This window comes from Ornithodoros turicata, unplaced genomic scaffold (genome assembly GCF_037126465.1).
Source record: "Ornithodoros turicata isolate Travis unplaced genomic scaffold, ASM3712646v1 ctg00000746.1, whole genome shotgun sequence".
In the NCBI taxonomy this organism is placed as follows: Eukaryota; Metazoa; Arthropoda; class Arachnida; order Ixodida; family Argasidae; genus Ornithodoros; species Ornithodoros turicata.
The window spans coordinates 414,847-437,224 of NW_026999400.1; the positions used below are offsets into that span (position 1 = coordinate 414,847).

At 46.8% G+C, this 22,378-nt stretch overlaps 1 protein-coding gene across 1 annotated transcript; it reads right to left on the minus strand.

Moving 5' to 3' along the window:
• Nucleotides 1-1,046: 1,046 nt before the first annotated feature.
• LOC135374814 (disintegrin and metalloproteinase domain-containing protein 10-like) lies at nucleotides 1,047-20,551 on the minus strand. The gene is made up of 14 exons (XM_064607741.1): nucleotides 20,411-20,551; nucleotides 20,213-20,351; nucleotides 20,002-20,123; nucleotides 18,488-18,732; nucleotides 16,790-17,155; nucleotides 11,670-11,862; nucleotides 10,351-10,517; nucleotides 8,515-8,695; nucleotides 7,365-7,521; nucleotides 6,523-6,621; nucleotides 5,937-6,127; nucleotides 5,052-5,263; nucleotides 1,676-1,831; nucleotides 1,047-1,190 (listed from the first exon to the last, which is right to left on the minus strand). The coding sequence occupies exons 1-14, from the start codon at nucleotides 20,466-20,468 to the stop codon at nucleotides 1,119-1,121; spliced, it is 2,358 nt and encodes a 785-aa protein (XP_064463811.1). The 5' UTR covers nucleotides 20,469-20,551; the 3' UTR covers nucleotides 1,047-1,118.
• Between the last annotated feature and the right edge of the window lie 1,827 nt (nucleotides 20,552-22,378).

Sequence of the window (22,378 nt, forward strand, 5' to 3'; positions counted from 1 at the left end):
TTCAACGGCATAGTCAATCACGAACGAGCTTTCAGCGGTCGTAGCGATGGAGAAGAACCACCGTCGTCTGCGAGTAGTCGCGTCTGCGAGCGTCCCCGGGTACTAAATGGGAAAAGTTTAAAATAAAGCGCAAAACTGTCCCATATCTTACTCAAGGAAAGCGTGCTGCACTTTTTGTCTACAGGTTCTAAGTTAGGTCCAATAATTTGCGAATTCGTCAGTTCGCAGAAGGGCGAATCGCAGTAGCAGGCGCTGTCCACGTAGCAGAGGAGGGAGAGTAGGCAATAAGCAGACCTTCTGTATTTAAGTAGCGTTGGCTGAACGCCGTGGTCGTGTCGTGACAACATCATACCGCGAGAAACGCATTAAACATCTGCGAAATAGAGTTGTTCGTTCTTAAATATAGAACTGTAAAGGACAACGTCATCACTGTATGCTTATAGCATGAACTTATGACATATAGTAATAGCATGTGCACAAACGCAACACGAAGGTTTCGGTATGGTTTGCTTACCTGTTCCATAACGCGGCAACGCCTGCTCCGGACAAGGAGCTTGCCCACTTTGGACGCTTTGTAAAAATACAAAAGGAAAGAGGGTCTGGGGTGTTCTTTTCAAGTCAGCAACTGGCTTACAAGCAACCAGTAAAGTTCAGTTAAGTAGTTAAGTATTCTCTCGGTTTATGCGTCCTGAATCATTCTTAAAACATACAAGTATTGAAACTGCACTAAAAGTTGAACCCCTCACGTTTCAGATTACGCCCCGAAGACTCATAACAGCTTCTTAGCAAGTGGATATTGAGTGTAGGAAGTGAGTTTTTTTCCTCCTCAGTTGCACAAGAACATCGACAAGAAAGGATGGTTGAGGCGTATCGTTTTAGCTGTTGGAGAGACGATAGAAGATAGCACATTAATCTGTCTTGTTAGACAACAACCCCGTCACTTTAAATGAGCAGCGCTCGGACGGTCTTTCACGCCCCCGATTACAGCTGAACATATTACTTCAAACAAGCACACACAAACACATAGGCAAATATACAGATAGGCATATTGTTCAGTATGGCGTATTATTGAAGTATTCAGATACAAATGCAAAGCCATTAGGGAAAAGGCTACAGAGTTACTGGTTGACTTGGTTGTCTCCACTGGCCTGTGGCGATCGCTGTGCATCAGGTGGAGCGCCTTCAAGAGCCTGGAAGAGAATCAACAAATCGTGCTTGACTTCCTAACAAAGAAAGCCAGTGACAGACAGACAGACAGTTACGTTCAGACAGAAGAATACGTTCAGCGAAGAAGAAAAAAGGAAAGAAAAGGCAGCTCAAGAAGAAACAAAGGGAAGAAGAGTTCAATTCAAGCTCCAAATTCAAGATGGAACGCTTCGCGCATGTACTGTGCGAACGTCCAGGGGCATGACAAGCATGCTAGCAAAGTACTACAAGTGGAAAAGGGTGAGGACGTGGCTCCGCTGTTGAAAACTCAAACGGAAAAACCCCATAAGGTGATATGCTTTGTTATGCACTAGTCGCGCACTGCTCCAGCGTCCCACCGCATCTGTGGACTCCCTAAACGCGCTGCCACATGGTTCGGCGCGCATCTGCGATACTTCTGTTGCTAGCGGATGCGGAAGGAAGGAAAGGCAGTGTCGTTTGCGTTATTCGGTCACGCTGTGATGCTTACCTCGTGTGGGTTTAGGTGCTTCAGCGTGTCCTTGAGAGGCAAGACAGGCCTTTGAGTGGGACTGCTTGTGGGAGCGTGGACCTCACACAGACGGAAACACACCAAGAGCGTTCCCACGATCCCAACCAGTACAATTATGCTTATAATGATGTGGTCCTGCGGTAAAGACGACAGTGCGTTCTGTGACATATGCATAAAACGTCACCAGGACTCAAAAGACACCGACGTTCAGAGCCGTTCCTGGGGAGGCGGGAGAGGGGCAGTAGCCCCGGGCTACGGTCACCTACGGCCACATGACTGTTTCTTTATTCCACTGCGTTTTTAGACGCATGCGAGTTCGTTATCAACAACTTTATTTTATGATGGTAGTTGGAGATTCGTTATCGAAGACGTAGTAGTTCGCACATCCACCCGGTACAGGAACGCGGAATGTTTACTATTCGCACATGGCTCTCACTCGACGGGCAAAAACATTCACCGTCAGTGTTGCGCACTTGCACCGTTTTGGTCACGTGCACGCGATCAGAAAGGGTCCGGAGTCCGCTCACTCACAGGCAGAGGTGGGAGTTTGTCCTCACTAGCCTCGCCCTCACCCCAGTTTTCTGGGAGAAAAATTTTCCTCACCTCAAATTTGTTTGAAAATTTTTCCTCGCCTCACCTCATTTTTTTATTGAAAAATTTTTCTCACCTCACCTCACCTCACCTCAAAGGAATTTGAGACTTTTCCTCACCTCACCTCAAAATATTTTTCGAAATTTTCCTCACCTCATTTCAATTTTTTTAAAAAATTTTCCTCACATCACCTCACCTAAATTTTTTAAAGCTATTTGTGTATTCGATGGGAAGATTGTGTATTCGATGCGCGTTGGCTTTGAGTGACTGCCAATGTAAATGCATACAGGGTGTCCCAGAAAACGTGTCATTGAATTATAATAAAAAAAACTACGCCACCTAGAATCATGCGGTCAACAGCATTTGCTCTTATTAGGTTTTTGCCACCTCCTAATGTGAATGTCATGTACTCGAAGTTTAATTATGTAAATATTTGCGAACTGAACTCGGAAATTTGCCAAGTAAAGGTCACTTTTTTACCCCACCAATACGAAGAGCGTGCCGAATTCACTCAAATTTGTGATAATTCACAGTGATATTCACGAGCTATCCCATCGAAAAAAATAGCCGAATATCATGCTTTTCGGAGCACCGGACCATAGCGCGCGATGACTTTTTGAGCGCAATCGCTCGCAGTGCGACGAAAGGAGGTTCCGAAGCCAGCCCACAGAGTGATAGTAGAAAAAGTAACAGTTCCTAAAATTGGGAGAGGGAAAGTATTATCCCAGCGAAAGTCGGACGTGATAAGCCGTGCTTGTTTTATCTATTTCTGCGATGTTGGGGAGGGCTGGGTTTCCAACCTCCTTTCGTCGGACTGACAAAGATTGCGCTGAAAAATTCATCGTGCGCTATTCTGTGCGTCCTCCATAGAGTATGATGTTCGGCTATTTTTTTCGATGGGATACCTCCTGAATATCCCTGTCAATTATCATTAATTTGACTAAATTAGACACGCTCTTCACATTGGTGGGGTAAAAAAGTGACCTTTACTAGGCAAATTTCCGACTTAAGCTCGCAAAAATTTACATAATTAAACTCACGTTACACGACATTCACATGAGGAGGTGGCAAAAAGCCAGTAAGAACAAATGTCATTTACCGCATGACTCTAGGTGGTGTAGTTTTTTTATTATAATTCAATGACACGTTTTCTGGGACACCCTGTATACCTCAAGCGTGAGTGCATACAGGGTGCGGCACGAAACGTGTCTTTTGGCCATTATAAGAAAACGGGTTGACGGAAAAATATGTGGTAAACAACTTTCTTCTGGACATTTAGTTTGTCACCAAATACAAATAGTTTCATCAATTTGCCGTTGAAATACATTTTCGAAATTGAACTCATGAAATTGCTTAGTCAATGTAACGTTCTTTTTTTTTTTTTTTTCTTGCTGGATGATTTGGGCTAGTCAATCACAGAAAACGCTTCGTGGAACGATTGTTATACCCGTAAAAGTTGCGCGGAAAGTCAGGTTCAGTTGGGTGTGCGAATGACGCGCAAAGTTGGGCGTCAGATCAGCGGCGAGAGGGGAGGGTAGTCCCCGCCCAGATGAGAAACAGAAGCTGAGGAAAGAAGGAAAGATATCCCCGTATGCGCGGGAAAAGTTTCCATAAAGTGCGCGTTCATAAATTTTTCCTCGCCTCACCTAAAAAAATTGAAAATTTCCTCTCCTCACCTATGGTATTTTTAAAAGATTTTCCTCGCCTCACCTCACCTCAAAAAATTTTACAAAGATTTTCCTCACCTCACCTCAAAATTTTTTGAAGATCTTCCTCGCCTCAAAATTTTTTTTTGAAAATTTTCCTCTCGCCTCAAACATCACCAGAAAAATTGGCCCTCTCCTCACCTCACCTCAAATATCGTGAGGTGAGGGTAAGGAAGCCCTCACCCTCGCACGTCCTCGTGAGGGTGCCCACCTCTGCTCACAGGACGTTCGTGGGTCGACAGACATTCTTTCGGAGCGCGCTTGAAGGACTGCATCATTGCGGCTTTTTATTGCAAATACTACTGTTTACGGACGTGTGAGGAATATGAGCCGTGTCACGAGTGGGCGAATACAAAAAAATACGCTGCCGAAGCTGCGCTCACTAAACGCTGGTCAGGAAGTACGTCCGAGATTTTCCAACAACGTGTTTCATATGAATGGAAAGGGACTTTAAAGACGAACAGGACGCCGTCACTCAGGTTAAGTTTCTTGTATTTGTAGAAAAGCAGTTACGCGCAGAAAATGTGCGATTTTTGCGAATGAGGCAACTTTGCGATTTTTTTTTTTATCTAGGCCCCTAGAAGACCTGGAACATCAAAGATAGAGCAGACAGTGTAGAAGCACAAAGGCAATAAGTGTAGAAATAATTAACTACATAGCCTTAATGATTAATTAAGATACGAGGCCCGAAAATTGTGAGGAAGCGCGCTGCTTGGAATGGCCATTCTTAAAAGATTATATTTCCTCCGCCAATGTACTTCCTAAGCACTATGCTTCAATATATATTGGAACGAAAAAAAAACCTTGAGGTAGACCGGACCACCCTGGCTGACTCGGCGCGAAATCACCCAGAACCAAATTCTTTCGCGTAGGACGTACCACTTCTTATTAGTTATTACCAATGGCTCAACTTAGTCCTTCAACACTTATGTCCTTCTTCAAATCTTCCTTTACCTGAAGTAATATTGTAGCCGCTTATCTTTAACCTCGTAGCTATATAAGCAGAGGGCGTAATAAAGAGAACCAATTTCTTTCGGCAAAACGGTTCAAGAACCTACCGAGATGAGGTTGGTAACCGAACGCGCAGGTTCACTCTTCAAGATACTCTCTAGCCTAGAGATCGGACCCTCGGCGTCGACGAGACGACACTTCTGGAAGACGTCGCAATAGCCTCGCATTTCGTTGCACGGAGATCCAGGCATCATCCGGATTCCACAGTGTTCTCGCATGTTCGGGAAGTGACACATAGGGTGACACTCCTTGTCTCCCCCTGGTGTTCAAAAGAAAAGTGTCCTTTATCGCTGTCCTCGCTGTTCTGTCAATAATTCTGTCAACTGTAGACGACGCTCTGTTTATAAACACGTGACCTCACGAGAAGACCAGTTGGAGGTTATATTTTGCTGTGGCGATTGCAGATTGGAACCTTTTACCTCAACACATTTGTTTCTTTGAATTACATTATTCGTAGACGTTGTTCTTTCTGTAGTTTATTGAGTGATCTTTTGGAATGCCCCTCCTTCAACGGCAGAGCAATATGCTGGAAATATTGTGAAATAAATAAAAATACTGAAATATTTTCAACACTCTTACTACACGTGTTCCAAGCTTCGGTTGATCCTACAGAATACAGAAGGGAGTTTCATCAGGAAAACCAGCCCTTTTACACCCTGAAAGGTACGTAAAGATTTTTCGGTGTGCCCTCCATTTCTCTGTCACCCTACGCGAAGCCCAACAAAATGCTCATATATTGGCCACATTAGAGACCATAAAGATCTGTATTTGTTTGCTGCCATCTTTGCAAGAAGGACATATGACTCTATTACCGTGGAAAACATCCGTTTTTACCGAACATCTTAATGCGTTGTGAACAAAACAAGGCACGAGAAAAAAAGCAACAAGTCTGAACAGTGCAAAATAACGAGTTTCGTTAAAGTAAGACTCACTAGGATCGGAGCATGCTATGAGACATAGGTCTGTATTGGGAAAATCTTCCTCGAGCAAGGTGCACTCGGTGGCCCCGTACTTTTCGCATATGGACAATAGGCACGCTCCCTGAAGACATAGTTGAGTTCCGTTGTTGCATAATGTTGTGTTGGGCTTCGGTATTGCCCTCGGACATTCGGCGCTCACACCAGTGAAGCAATAAGTGTTAAAGGCGAATGCTCACAAAAGATATAATTGACTGTCTCCACGCAATACTGCGCGCTCTACGTAATACCCTTAGCAGTGTACCCTTAGCATCCTAGAGGAGCTTAGTTCTCTGCCCCGTTGCTTTTTTTTTTTTTTTTGCCACTTCTGTACTGGACAATAGGTTCCATGAAGCGAATCTGCAACGTTCAAAAACTGTTCTATGATCATCAGCAATTTAGAATTTATATTTAGATATTTACTTGAGACGTTATGTGAAAATAACATTATATCAACATTACATGAACTAACAGCCTTACTTAACTTATCTTAAAGCTTCCTATTAATACGAATAGAAGACTACATGGTGTGCCATGGAGTACTTTTGCTCCAAAAGGATATTCGCAGCTGACAGGATGCGTGCACTCGTTGTCTTTCATGCACATCGCACCCTTGGCCAACAGAGTGCAATCTGAAGAGCAACAACTTCCGGCGCTGGGACTGGAACAGGACAAAATGCAAAACTGTTACTTCAGGATTACTGCAGAACACTTAGAAAAAGTGTTGCCGAGTTCACGCTTATGCCCTCCTGTACGAGAGGCAGGCATAACTTCGGCATATCACCGGCCTGCAGGTAGGTCTCATTTCGTTTTTTGCCACTGAAGTCAGCGCTCTCAATCTTTCGCCTGCACGCGAGGGGACGGTACAGTAGGATCAGCAGACGAGACAAGTAAATTTGCTATCAAAGTCTATGGGTCTAAATTTGCTATGCTAGTCACTGCGTATTCGCTCCGAGATAGAACAGTGTCGGTGGGCTGCAGAGAAACGCTGAACTATACCGTAGTGTGGATACCTTCCTCGCATCGTCTGCTTTCACACGTTTATTCCGCGTGCAGTGGCGTTGGTGGAGAATTGGGGAACCGAACGGTGTACCGTACCATCGCAGCACAAGTGAATCTTCCGGTGAATATACAAAAGAATTACGGAAAAGAACCATCAACTCCGAACATCGGTCAGCGTGTTATCCACACTAGAAAGGTGGCGGTGTCGCCACCTATAGGTAGATATCGCAGCGAATGCCGGGGGTTGCACCTCGCAAGGCATGTCCTTGAGGAAAGAACATGCCTGCCTAGACGTTAAACGAGGTGTCACGCAGTTCAACTGGCTCAAATATGACGCTGCTGGCGAAAGGAACTTAAGAGACAGGAGAAACCACATAAAATATTCATAATGACGTCATATACCTGCATGCCATTCCAGGTCGAAGCGTGCAACCTTTAGCATCTTCCGCGTTGTGCTTCGCGAAACAACACTTATCTTGGCAGTCAGTTTCGTCCAGCCCACAGTCGCAGTGCTCGTCCGCTTCTTTGATGCCATTGCCACAGAGGGGTCCGTCGTTTTCTGGGGGTGACAGATGGAAAAAGTAAAGAACCCTGGAAGAACCACCGTTAAACACCAATAGACGAGTTCAGAAAATCCCAGAGTGCTTAGCGTCGCTTTGAACTATGGGAGTTTACTAATACGAAAGAAACGGGTGGCCTCCAAACTGTTCCGATTTCTTCCCTGCCGGTCCATTGTCCACGACGTGTCAAGGTCAGCGAAAGCGAAATGTGAAGGATTATTCTTCGTTCCCCCGTTCAGCAAGCGCCCAGGATGCAATGCGTGCGCAAAGAGCACTGGGATTTTCTGAACTCTTCTATTGATCCCCCGATGGGCTGTTTCCCATAAGGTTTGAATTCGAAAGCGCAGCAACTCGAACTATGACCTCACGAATATTCTAGCAGGTTCGTGTCTCTATACAAATTACTGACATCAAGAGAAGGGCGTCTCGAAAGGTGATACGCGATCCATTTCCAGTGGATTTTTTCTAGACTTCTACCAGGGAACAGACAGATTAGGGTACTTTTAATCTCGTGTATTGAACATAGTGTACCCGACCTATCCGAACAACCACTGAATTCCGATTATCCGGAATCCTTACCCGTGATACTTCACGAACTCACTGTTACCGTATTTCTGTATTCCTCAGTAAGCCTTTTTGCCGTACCCTATGTTCATTGTGCCTCTTTGTAGCTCCCATAAACACTATCCAGTTAATAGTAGCGGGGAAGGGGGGGGGGGGGAGCCGGAACATATCCTATTCGCGAATTTGAGCAGATCGGAAGGTGTTCACGACAACAGTTCCGAAAACCTGCTTAGCCAACCACCCTGTTCCTTGGAAGCAGGTGGTATCACACTTGGATTTGAGAACTTAATAACTTCCTTTATCACGTAGTTTTCGCAGAATTCTTCCGAAGCGAAGAAACTAAAACCCGCTATTATATCCATTTCCGCGTCGTATCTCCGGGACTTCTGTTGAGCTGCCAGACTTCAAAACTGTTCACTGTCACGAACCTTCAAAACAGTTGATCCTCATACTGCCACCAGTAAGAACCTGGACGAGAACACGCGAGATGTTGCCAATGCTACATGGTGAGAACTTATCGTTGTTGGGCTTCGTGCCTCTCGTGGCATACGGGTACATAATGTAGTTTCCGTGCGGCTCTCCAGGCGCGCACTTAGAACCATTGTCGTGCTGCACAAGGAAAGATCGGTGCCGGTTAGTCCAGAGTGTGTCATGAGGTGAAGTGCGATCTTCGTGGGAAAACAACTGAAATGGAAACAGCTATAGGCCAATGTGACGGCGATACCGTGAGAGTGTCTGTTGGTGTTTGCTGCATGGATAGAATGGCTTGAAAGCAGCGAGATTAATTTCCTCTTGTGGAAGGTCAAATGACCGCGGGACATGTGAAAAGGTCTTTCTGCGGGTGTTTTTCTCGGTGAAAATAAGGGAAAATGCTAAAACTAATGTGTATATACGTTACAGTGACAAAAGTTTTTTTTTATCCCATGTTAGCGCCGCGAAGCAACTGTGGCTATGCGCGGCGACAGACGTGAACAGGTGGAGAGACGACAGCAGGAAGGAGAAAGGGGGTTTAGTATGTGTCCTGGGCCGACTTGGGCCTGGGGAACCGTGCAGACACTCGGAAAATTTCAAAAGAGCAGAGGGAAAACCACAGACGCCGGTAGGATCTGAACTCGATCACCACCTCCCAGTCTTCAGCACTACCTTGGTAACCACCAGGCAAAGGCTTAGTTTAGTAGAGTGCGGGTAGTGCGGGCATATCCGCCCAACCCGCGGACTAATTTCGGGTACACCCGCATTTTAGCCGCACCCCGCAGCGACACTGAAGTTTTACTCGCAAGTTCCAGAAGTGCGCGGGATATGCGGGTTTTCGTGGGTACACCCGCACCCTCCTCTACAGGGTGTCCCAGAAAACGTGTCATTGAATTATAATAAAAACAAATTACGCCACCTAGAATCATGCGGTCAAATGCATTTATTCTTATTAGGTTTTTGCCACCTCCTGATGTGAATGTCATGTATCGTAAGTTTAATTATGTAAATATTTGCTAACTGAACTCGGAAATTTGCCAAGTAAAGGTCACTTTTTTACCCCACCAATATGTAGAGTGTACCCAATTCACTCAAATTCATGATAATTGACAGTGATATTCACGAGCTATCCCATCGGAAAAAATAGACGAATATCATGCTTTTCGGAGCACCGGACCATAATGCGCGATGACTTTTTGAGCGCAATCGCTCTCAGTCCCACGAAAGGAGGTTCCAAAGCCAGCCCACAGAGTGATAGTAGAAAAAGTAGCAGTTCCTAAAATTGGGAGAGGGAAAGCATTATCCCAGCGGAAGTCGTACGTGATAGGCCATGCCTGTGTTATCTCTTTCTGCGATGCCGGGGTGGGCTGGGTTTCCAAACTCCTTTCGTCGGACTGACAAAGATTGCGCTGAAAAATTCATTGTGCGCTATTCTGTGGGAGCTCAGTAGAGCATAATGTTCGGCTATTTTTTCAGATGGGATAGCTCCTGAATATCCCTATAAAATAACATTAATTTGAGTAAATTAGATGCTCTCTTCACATTGGTGGGGTAAAAAAGTGACCTTTACTTGGCAAATTTCTGACTTAAACTTACGTTACACGACATTCACATCAGGAGGTGGCAAAAACCCCATAAGAACACATGCCATTGACCGCATGACACGTTTTCTGGGACACCCTGCATATATATCAATATTCGCATAGTGACATATTCAGTGTTTCACTTTGGGAATTTCATTTCTGTGCATTCCCATGTCAGTGGAGATGAACTGGAGTGTGTTCGCAACTTACTGGCGAGCCAAACGAGTGTCCTACTTCGTGGATGAGGGTGAGTTCGCTATTGATCATTGGAACGAAAGCGTTGTAATTGAGGAACGTAACGACGCCAGTGTTGAGACTCAATTCATCAGCTGGAGACTTTCCTGAAGGCCGTCTTCCACAAATACCGGTGGATGGATCTGCGGAGAAAGTCAGGGATGTGCATTATCTGATAAGCACATGTGTGCGAGCAACACTGCTCAGAGCTGCTGCGTTTGACTCAAAGGGCATAAAAGGAAGGAAAGAAAGAAACACACACACGTTATACTGGAGGGGAAAATAGAGAGAAGTCCTGCGTGCAAGCTACCAAGTTTAGAACTCCAATTTGAGCTCCCGAAGCCCTAAAAATATGATTACTTATCTGCGCATTAGTGCCTTATTCCCAACCTCCGGAGTAGTCCATACCGGATCAGGATGGCTTGCGCTATATAGGCCATAGTTCCTCCTTTTGTATTCGAAAAACAGCGATGATATCACTTGAACGTCTTGGTTTCTCGGTTACCTAACTATATTAAAAACAATCCAAGTACCGGAGGTAGACATTTATTAAAATACGTAGGCCACAACGGCAGCACAACAGGATAAAAACAAGATTTAAAATACCGTAAGTGTTAACGTTTCGGGGCCTATCCTGGCCTCATAATCAGAATGAGGTTCATCCGTCACGCGTCAGCTATTTAAACAGAGATTACATTACTTTCATATCGCCTTGCCAGCCATGGTAAGGCAGAGCTTTTAATATGATTCCGTCCCCTTATTTGCATCGCGTTCAGCTAACGGCACCTAGACGACATGCTCGTTTGTTTTGTGTTGCTGTAATGGGATATAGCTGCCTAACTGGGGGCTACATTCTTCCTGGCGTATTCACACAGTAACGCCTTCTGGTCTTGCGTAATAACCACGATTAATGTGTGTGCTTACGAGTGCATGTGCTGTCTGGAGATAACATTTTTCGACGTCCGATTTTCTCCTTGTGATCTTAAGCTCATTTTGAAATGTTGGATATCAATGCATCCCTATTTCTTCGAATTCGTACAGCGAACTGCGTGCCATATGCCTCCCATTCAGCTGTGCCTCTGGAGATTACAGGAGCACGCATTGTCCGTATTATCGAATCTAACTCAGTTACAATCCTGGTTCTATGCAAGTAATAAGACCAAAGCTTGTTACACCTCTGTTACTCGATCACAGGACCTTTCGACTGCCCGCAGTTAAAACCAACAGCTTCTCTCTCGTCCGAAAGTTACGACGTATGGCCCCACCACTCAGGTGCGGCACAACAGTAATCTTACATTGGGGTGCAGCGACCCAAGCGAGTCCGAGGACGCCACTTGTGAAATCTCTGAAGGTCATAGCAAACGAAAGGCAGACATCGTCGTGATTGACATGCGAGAGGAGTTGCAACATGTCTGGGGAGTCTATGGTATTCGTGCAGAAAGGGTTGGATTGGCCTCTCTCTCCGGTGCAGTCGCTGCTGTCGTTGATCTGTGTGAGAAAAAGTCGGTATTCACACCAAAAAGGAACAACATCGAGAACGGTTCTTTGTATGTGACACGGGGGTATTAATGCTATCTATTTCTAGCTTCCCGGTTTACAAGTCCAAAACGTCTCCATACCTGCACTGGACAGCTGTTTCGACCTTGTTCGGCCATGTTTGATGTGCAGCCAACACTCTTAAAAATGAACTTCACCACATAGCACGCTCCAAGCCAACCATCATCTCGAGTGACATTGTTTTCTCACATGATTTGTGGAAAACGGGGGGGGGGGGGGGGGGGGCGTACGCCTTTTTGTGACAATTAACATTTCTGCATAAGTGTCACAAAAAGGCGTACGCCTCCCGTTTTCAATACATCAAGGAAGGGAACGATATCACCCGGGATGATGGTTGGCTAGGAGCGTGCTATGTGGTGAAGTTCATTTTGAAGAGTGAAGGAACTTCGGCTACCTTTTCACCCTGATGTGTTTATATGCCCCTGTATATGCTATACACTGCGTTTTTTAGTCCTTTACAGATTTTTTTAAATGAAAAAGCTATGAGAGCAGCAGGTATGTCGTTTTTGCAGTGGGTTCTACAACCAGGCTGATATCCCCTCGAAGAAAATAAGAAAATATGCAATTACGACAGCAGTGGTTACCAAAAATTCATCAATTAACTACGAAATTAGGGGATTTCATGGAAAAGAGAGATAGTAGAATGAGAGACTATCCTACACTCTTAAAAATGAGTTTCACCGCATAGCACGCTCCTAGCCAACCATAATCTCGAATGATATTGTTATCTGCCCGGATTTGTTGAAAACGGGAGGCGTACGCCCTTTTTTTATGACACTTATACTGTTCATAATTGTCACAAAAAAGGCGTACGCCTCCCGTTTTCAACAAATCGGGGCAGGTAACGATATCATTCGAGATAATGGTTGGCTAGGAGCGTGCTATGCGGTGAAGTTGTAGGTTTGAAGTGTGTAGGCAATGAAGCACACACGTGCGTTAAGATATCCATCACCGAATTTTGATATGCAAATGAACCGAAGCCGCGACGACCGGGAACGCAGGGGGCACTGTTCTCATTCACGTCAGAGGGACACTTGATTTGGAACGATGGAGATGATTGGAGCAGTTGCAGATCTGTCTGCCAGATAAACCGCTGTTCGGATCAGATAAGCCTCCGTCGGCGAAGGGAATGGGCTCCTGAGGAGCACCTTTTTGGTTTCGGCTGACTTGTGTATCAAAATCCCGGGATGGATATCTTCGCACGTGCGCGTATTTCAGGGTTTTTTAAAATATGGAATGGCTTTCACCTGGCATAACCTTTCATTCATCTTGTAGTTGCGCACTTTTTTTTGGAGAGGATGCTGCTATCATTTTTTTTTCTTTTTTTGAAAATTCTGGAAAGGATAAAAACCACCCTGTATGTCACGAGGTGCGCTATCTACCACGCGCATGGCAACATTACTCCACTGTCCATGAAGGTCGATATCTGTTCCGTCGCCACAGCTGCTGGCGGCCTGCCAGCTACGGAGGAGGAGTAAGGGGAGTAAGGAGACCAGACTACCACGCCGCTGACGCCTTATTAATAAGTGCTGCCATTTCGTGGCGGCGACTGTCAGCGGCGCCATGTTTACCAATTTGCGCCAGTCGCCATCCTTGAGATTCAAGCTCTTTACTATGTCAGGCGAGCAGGAAGAATGGACAGCCGAGCTCACAAAGCTGCCGTTTCTACAGACAACTTCGTTATTGCCGTCTGCAGCGAGCAAACAGCGTCGTATAGAAACGCTCGGCATAGCTGCGACTTCGTGAGTGAATCCCACGTCGAGTTGCGCACTTTTAGAACTCTGTCGCTTTTGGACGTATGAATACTGAACTACTTGCTCTAAGTTTACAGCAGCGAGTGTTCTGGTGCGATGTGTTACGCGGTTACGTAGAGGGTCCCTATGTGCGCGTTTGTGCAGCGTGGAGTGGCTACTTTCAGAGGCGGCCTTACTACGGGACTGTCTGCTTAGCGGCTGGGTTCGTTCAGTAACCGAGTACAGTATTTGAGCACCAGTGACTGCACCAGTTCTGCGGGATCAACCCCCCCTCCCCGGCCCCTCCGAAATGGTACCTTTGGTAGTGCGTTTGGGAGTGGGAAATCAAGGGAATCCTCCTATCCCGTGTAAAAAGCCCATAAACTCCTTCCCGAAATATTTTTCTGGCAATGCCGCTCTGTGACTTGTGTACCTTGAGTAAAATATCAGATGCTTTCAAGTACGTATTCCCACCTGTAGCTGTTTGGTGTCGGACACCAAACACAAGGTGTACGGAAATAATGGGAGTCAAGTGGGGACACAGAAAATCAGATTTTCGGTGATTATGTGACTATTTCCTCGCGTGTCATGTCGTCTTTCTTAATGACGCAAAGGCAACAGCACACCAGAAGTAGCACGTTGCTTTTGCTCTGAAATCTTATGTGTCGTACTTGGATATCTGCTTCGTACACTGCTCATTTTTAAAAGTAATTACAGCAACAGTGACCCAAACTGACATGCACAACTAATACCCCTGTGACACTGGCTAATGTAGTGTCATTTTCGTGAAGTGCACTCCAACCAAGCGAATGTCACTTACACTACATGCTTGCAACGCGGATTAAGTAAGGGTCACTTTAGCAATGATGGCAATTACGACAGACTTTTACGTGTGCGGGATAATACCTTCCCCAGAATGTTTTTCTTTGATTTAGCAACACTTCCTCCAGATCATCTTCCAACATAAAACAAACTGGCCTCAAACATGTACCACAACAAAAATGGCCGTCGCCAGATTGCCGATGCCGAGACCGCGAAGTTTCCACAGTCTGTTAACGAGAGTAATGACTTGTTTTGTTTTTGTTTTTTCGTCACAATGTCGCACTGCACTAAAATCAAATAAACACGCTGTTGAAAATACTTGCTTAAAAATATTCTGGTGTCGGGGCCCCCGCTTTTTCTCGATATGTTTACCTGTACCACAACGCCTGCCGTCGAGGCTACGCACTCTGTTCTCCGGAGAGAAGTGAAGTGAGTTTGGGGAGCTCACTCTATCGTTAGTGCACTTTCTGCCGAGCGTTACTAAGAGATGCCGTGTGACAGCACACGGATGGCACTAAATGCAAATGTCACTCGTTTAGAGTGACCCTTCTCGTTGCTTTTGCCTTCGGTGTTCGATGTGGCGAAAACCGAAACCACCGGCAGCTATACTCAAAGATGGCGCGGCGTAAACATAGTCTCCGTCTCCGTACGTAGATGGCACGCACTTATGAATAAGAATGAGTAATTTTTGTGTTCTGTCAGCTGTCCTTCCGTCTGATGCCACACAAAAGACAAACCTTAAACGGATTTATTGTCCGGATGATGATCGATTACACACATGACACTCATCTCAAACGAAAAACATAATAATAATGAACCGGAACAGGAAGAACTCCATTCCCTCTCTCCGCCTATCTCGTCTCCTCCCCCCAGGGTGGCGCTAGTTCCTCGTCTACCAACAGTTCACGCCGCGGCATTCGCGCTCCAGGTCTGCTAGTAGGTTCCGCACCCATATAGGACCCCATCAAATAATCATATCCTTACTGATCATCACGTGACGAACACGCAGAATCAGCAGGACTGCGCCTTTTCTCCTGCCGGCGCGGGAAGCCGCTTTGTGGTACATTTTTCGTTTCGCCATATAGAACTTATTCACTGACGTCACCCCTCCAGATGGCAGTCACTTCGAAGAGGCGAAATCGCTGCCATGATGTAGTTCCCCCGAAGTTTGGTTCCGGTTTTCGGTCGTTTACATATGCTATTTAGAGGACTATCAACGTCGAAGAACCTGAAAATTACTTGGATATGGTGCAAATAATATTCCTACAGTACAATAAATTTGAAAGACCAAATCTATGATGAATGCGATGTGGGTGAAGTTCTGGACAGTCAAAAAATGAGGACCTACATTATGGCGGCAAATCCGCTAGCGATGGTGGCGCTCTCCTGCGGATGATATCATGTGAGTAAACCATATTAGTCCCAAAAGTAGGCTAACAGTAACTCTCGTTCGGCCGGACCATAAATAGGGTGTCCTCGTCAATTATTACTTTCGTTGTTTCATGCGAACACGCTTCCTTCGTGCCACGGGTCATTATTGGGTGCGTTCAGTAGGCCACCCTCTTTTGGCGCACTCATATCTGGAGTATGGGACACTGGGAGCGGCCACTAAACAGCAAAAGGCAAATTTGGAGCGCTACACAGTTCGCTCGCTAATGCCGCTTCCTGTTGTGTGCTCATGCAGTGCACAGACTGAGCACACGTTCGCTTAGTTTGAGCCTACAGCAAAGTTCGAAGGGACGACTGCGGTTGTAAAGACTACTCCTTATAACAGCGGATAAAATGGAAAAGATGGGAATTGGTAACAGACGTCGTAGAAGCTGTTTAGAGTGAAAATGGCTGCATGACATGAAGATGTCTTCGTTAAAGCACCGCATTTCCTGCGAATAACCGCCGATATCCGTGTGGAGGTTCTCCACAAAAGCAGGATAACAGTGATAAAATTATTACAATTTCCTGAAATGGAAGCATTTGGCTACGTAGCAACTCCGTATTTTCCTTCCGAGCCGTCACTTGGAAGATCGTCTGCCGGCGCTAAAAAGGGCGATTGTCGTCTGCTTCCGTGCACTCATCTGAAACGGGAGCTCGAAAAGCGGCGCGGAGTCTCACTCTCTCGGGTGCGCGGGCGGCGCTTGCGCCGCGTTAAGTGAGTGGAGTTGGCGCACGCTCGCGCTCAGGGGCGCCAAATGAACGCACCCATTGTCGGAATGAGTATCGTAGCGCGAAAAAGTGTACGCGCACCGGCACCGCACATGTACTTGCGAACAATTTTCAACGATATAGGTACCATCGACCTTCCCTACCTTAATCCTCTTCACAAGGAGGCGAACTCCTCGGATGCCGTCGAAGTTGGTTGATTTGTACACTTGATTCAGTTTTTCCACGTGTAGCGCTATCTGACTGGTAACTTGTTGCCGCGTTTGAGCCCGGTTCGTGCTGGGATCCGAGAATCGTCGAAACAGCGTGTGGTCCACGACGACTTCGAGAGTGCACACTCGTCTAGAAGACGACACAGCTTGCTGTTCGTCGTGGCTGTCGCTTTCAAAAGCAGAGACCGTTCCATTCGGTTGTTCCATGTGTCTACTCTTCTCACTCGTGCTGTCGTTCTGGTATGCCGTCGCTGACTGGAGGCGACGTCCTTGCCAGTGGTGCCGGTGTCGCTTAGTACCCTAACAAGTTTCATCAGGCGGTTACTGATATCACACTGAAAGAATGCTTAAAAAGCAGCGCGCTAGCGGCATAAACTCATGACGAAAAACCCGAAACCAGGGAAAACAAGCAAAACACGCACGACTTTCTTGAGCCGCCGATATTTCGAACTGAAAGACGGTAGTTATCGTCAGCCCTCAGCCGTCTTTTAGATCATTACTTGGGCCTCTGCAAATTACGATATGTAGAATGAAGATAATCTCTATTCAAAATATCGGCGACGTCCGAAAGTCGTGTGAGTTTTTTCTCTCAGGGTTTTTTTTATGGATTAAAATTCGTATTATGTTATCATTATTCCCGAAAGCAGGCTCCGACAGCCGGGTGTGTGTAAGGGATCTTTATAACCGGGCTACCGAACTTTATAACACTAAACATATCGACTACCGATTATTAACTGCGCCATATGCTACAGGCATGTACGGTCTAAACATGAACAACGAAACACGCAATTGAAACAGAGAGCAGTGGCGCCATATGACAAAATTCTACAGAAACGTCTACTTGTCTTTATGTTTTCTTCCCTCGGTCAAATTATTTGTCTGGATTCCGATACAAAAATCACTGGACGATTTACGATAGTCGGTAATGCAAAATTGATCGCAGCTGTTGAATTTGAGTTATACACCACTGTTTTTTGTTTTCCACACATAGTACTTTCTTCAGGTAACACTCCTATCCCAGTTCTTGGTCTCATGGTCATGATGGTCATGAGCGTATTTTATTGAGCTTATATGGGCAGAAGTAGAAGACCGAGCGTGGCTCACTCGCCCAGTGCCGTAGCACCCTCCTCCTTCACTTTCCTCCTCGCACACTCTTCACTCTCGCCGTATGGGACCCCGCTACTTCCCTCGTCACGCTCTCCCGTACTTTCATCCGTCGCTTCGCTCCTCGTTCGCTCTGCCGGTTACAACGCCGACGCCACTCAAACGTGGAACAGGCGCCTAGGAGCTGCGCTGTAAAGGTGCGCTTGTAAAAGGGACGTGCCCATGAGCTACGGAGTTCTCCTGCTCAAGGCTTCGAAATAAAACGTCAGATTATCTTTGTTTCTGCGAGAAGACAGCAAACATTATGAACTAGAATCATCTTAGCTTTATGAGACCCTAACCTTGTCAGTTTACTTAAGTGTTATTGTGTGTGATTGCTCGGACATTTTGACAATATGATTCGAGGGACGCATTACTACCTTTTTCTTTGTAGTAACAGTACGTAATGTACCGTAGTAGCCCAACGCTCGGTTCACAAACACTTGGAACATCATTGACGGGCACTTATTAGAGAAACTGCAAGCGTACCAACAAGTCGTGTTTCTGTTGTCGCAAAACTTCGTTCATCAATTTTTCTGTATCCCCACAGACGCCGCACCAGGTTCCATGAGGAGGTTGAACGTCATGCGACGTGTAAAACACAGAATGAAACGTTGTCGGACGTTGAAAGAACTTCCACGCAGATTCCACATAGAAATCGGTATTATTGGTCTGTATTCTGCCTTCGAAAATTCCGTTGTGGAAGGCGCCGTACACGTGGCTATGCCGGTCTCCTGCGTGGAAACACACTTTCGCGTTACATAAGATAGAGATGACGCACACGGAAACCATGCGTCGAACAGCGTTCGCTGTCCGCCCTGTGAGGCTCTTGGCCATGAAACGGTAGTTTGCAAAGTTCCACGAGTTTCCTTAGACACACCGCTTGAAGAACACTTAACAATAATAGTTCGTGAACATATTCCGGACCCTGACTCCCTTTATCTCTCCCAAGCATCGCTAAGGTGGCTCCGCTCGGGCTCTGGTTTATGAAAATGCGTTACTGTTAACCTGGACAGAGTATTCGACAGCATGTGAAAGCTGCACGCTACCCTCGCACCAGATTCTCGTCAACTCTCTGAACTGGAAGAGCCGCGAGATTTTTAAACATTATAGCATCAGTGACTTTGCTTTCAAAATGTGGTCATCACATTTCTGTATTGGCAGGCATTATCCACCAAAGTTCAGTAAGAGGGTAATAAAAGCGGAGAAAATGGGCACCGCGAAAACCGCAACTCGTGCGGCTCTGACATCACAGTCTTCGCCGCCGCCAGTGAGTCAGCGCACGAGAGGTCACGTGCTCACGGCTGCCAATGGGAATGGACGAATCTCTGAATTCTGTGACGTTTGCCCTTTGCTCTGGAGCTCGTTCGAGGGCTCGTATCTCGCTAAGTACTTCGCGCAGAGGGGTATTTCTTTTTTCCTCAGTATTCTGGCGTGCAGTACAACGCGTTCATGATGTATTGAACAAAACCGATGCAGGTGCCCCAACCCCTTTAAGAGTTTTCTGAAACTCACCATATCTTGAGACCACACGCCAATCACATATCCAGCACTCGCAAAGCAAACGGGTCGTAAAGCGTTGCATCCCTAATGCACACGAGTGTGTAACTGAATGTATGCATAATGTAAAACTCCGAGACCAGGGAACACGAAGGGACAGACACAACTTGTTCCCTCGTCTAGGGGTTTTACATTGTGCATCGTATTCACCAGCTCGCTTGTTTCTTAGCCATTTTTTCACTGAATGTATGCCTCGTATAAAACAAAGAGAGAATTTAAGACATTACGTGAAACACACACACGAAATCTCGCCTCTTTGTGTGATGTCTGTCTTCTGTTTCTTTCATACTCAAGGAACAGTTGCCTACAACTACAAGTCAGAAATACCTGAGCGATGTGTTCTCACAAGTCAGAAATGCCCATAACACGTCACCACCACCACGTACGTAACTTGATGCACTGTTCTCCATTAATACAACACCACAATAAATTCATAAACTCGCCTGCAAGATGTCCTTTATAGAGATGGTTCGTATTCACGGGAACCCTACCATGAACCTCCGTTTCCATTACGAAGTTTTCATGAAACACTGATGCGTCACGGAACAGACGAAGGCGGAAGTGTCTGAAAGCAAATTCAAACATTTCGGGTATTAAACCGACAAAACGTCGTGGTTGCGTTGGGTACAGGAACTGCGGTAACGTTATAGTTACCTGTTGTGCGCGTAGAATCGGAAGAGGACATGCTTCGTCTCGGAAAGGGAACGCTTGACCCGTGCGTGGTCAGTAAAGGCGACTTGGCTCTTGTAAGATAATGGCTCAAAGTGGCGGACGAATGTGTTTAGTCTACGTCCTGTACGAACACAGTGCATAAAGAGTATAGCGGTATAAAAATTTCTTACAAATAGTTACCTTTGCTCAATGAAAAGGAGGAAGCAGCAATAATGAACAGGCAGGCGTTCAACTTCATCACGATTTCTTGAATTGATTGGCGACTGTGAAGGCGCGTTTTCTTCACGCATTCGTAGGACAGCTAGAATGGAACAGCACAAATCAGCCTTCGTCTTCTTCTACCTGATTCACTGGCCGTTATGAAACAGTCTCTTCCAAGGTATCTCCATCTTGGATTCATATTTGTACGTATTTAGAGTATCGTATTTAAGATACTGTATTTTAAGTACTATTTGTGGTGTCTTGGTATCCTAGTCAATACTTTTTCGAGGCAGTATTTGTACCCTATTTCAAATACATTTTGTGGTATCTCGTACTCAAATACTCCCAATACAACATGAGGATCGCCTCTCAGTTCTCCATTTCTTCTTCTTCTTCTTCCACCAAGGAACAGTGGCCACCAGCCACACAGGGCTATTGGCCAGGGTTTCGTGCGGAGTAATCTCTAGAGGCTCATGGGACCCACGGTGACATGTTAGTAGAAGGAAGCCATAGCAGAGGGGAGGGAGGAAGCGGGAGGTACAAGATGTTTCAGAAGCGGCCGCAGATGGTCAGAAAGGCGGCGGCTCTCGACGCTATTTCAAACCGCCATTTTTCGGTGTGGGAGGCTCCAAATGACAGGATGGCGTCCAGGGAGAGGGGAACCCCTTGTCTAGCCAGCGGCTGGGCAAGGTAGCTAAGGCGGGAGCGGTCGTAGAGGGGGCAGTGCAGGAGAAAGTGCTCCACAGTTTCCTCTTGACCGCAGTGGACGCACGCAGGAGAGCGGCTGACACCCGCGCGGTGCAGGTAAAAGTTCAGTGGAAGGGCTAGACAGCGCAGTCGAGTCAACAAGACTTCTACATGACGGGAGACGCAGCGGTCAGTTTGCCAAGCGTGGGAAAGATGGGCGTACCGGGCTGGCAGTGAGCGGAGAGCGGTCAGCTCCAGCAGCCTTCTATACCTGGCCCGCGTGATAGAGGGCAGAGGCGGAAGGACGTCAATGATAGGGCCGGAGAGGGAAATTTTTGCAAGGTTGTCCGCCAACTCGTTGGGAGATAGGCCACAGTGACCAGGAATCCATGTCAGGACCACCTCCGTGATGTGGCTAGGACTCAGGGCCTGCAGGAGCTCGAGCCACTCGCTGGGGGGGCTGGCTAGGGCAGTGATGACCGACAGGGAGTCGGACAAAAGCAGGATCCTGGGAAATGTAAGGGGCACCATTCTGAGAGCCAGTATCATGGCGAGGAGTTCGCTCTCGAACACGGGAGTGTGGTCAGGGAGGCGGATGGGGCAATGACAGTCGAGCTGAGGGAAGATGACGCCGGCACCCGCTAGCTGAGCCGAGAACGAGGCATCTGTCGCGACAACAACGTGAGATGAGAACTGGTCGATGTGCGCCGAGAGGAGGGCTTCAAGCCGGGGAGACGGAGCGTAGGCAACGCCGGGCTGGAACGCGTCGACAACTCGCAGGGCCATGGAAGAGACCGGACAGATGGGCGCAGGAGGGGCAGTCAGAGAAGTATTCAGCGAGGCTAGAAGGGATTCGACAAAGACGAGCTGAGGGGTGTTGGATTTTCGCCACCTCCGGGCGATCCACTGGGCCCGATCCCTGAGAGACTGGTTCTGTCTGGTGGCTAATGGGCTCTGGCAGAGCGAGAGGAAGGTGTTCACAGTGAGTAGGCGGAACCGAGTCTTCAGAGGGGGAATGCGGGCTTCGGCGTACGGCGCCTGGTTGGCCGTGTACTTGGGGGAGGCCCATGCACAGGCGGAGGGCTCTCCTTTCTACGGCGAATAGCCTGCTCAGACGGTAGTCGGGGAGGTGCGAGAAGACGACACACCCAAACTCAAGAATTGGCCGTACGTAGCACTTGTACAGGAAGAGCAGGGTGCTCGTGCGCATACCACAGCGGGCGCTGGCGCTGCGGAGGATTGTGCCAATTGCTTTCGAAG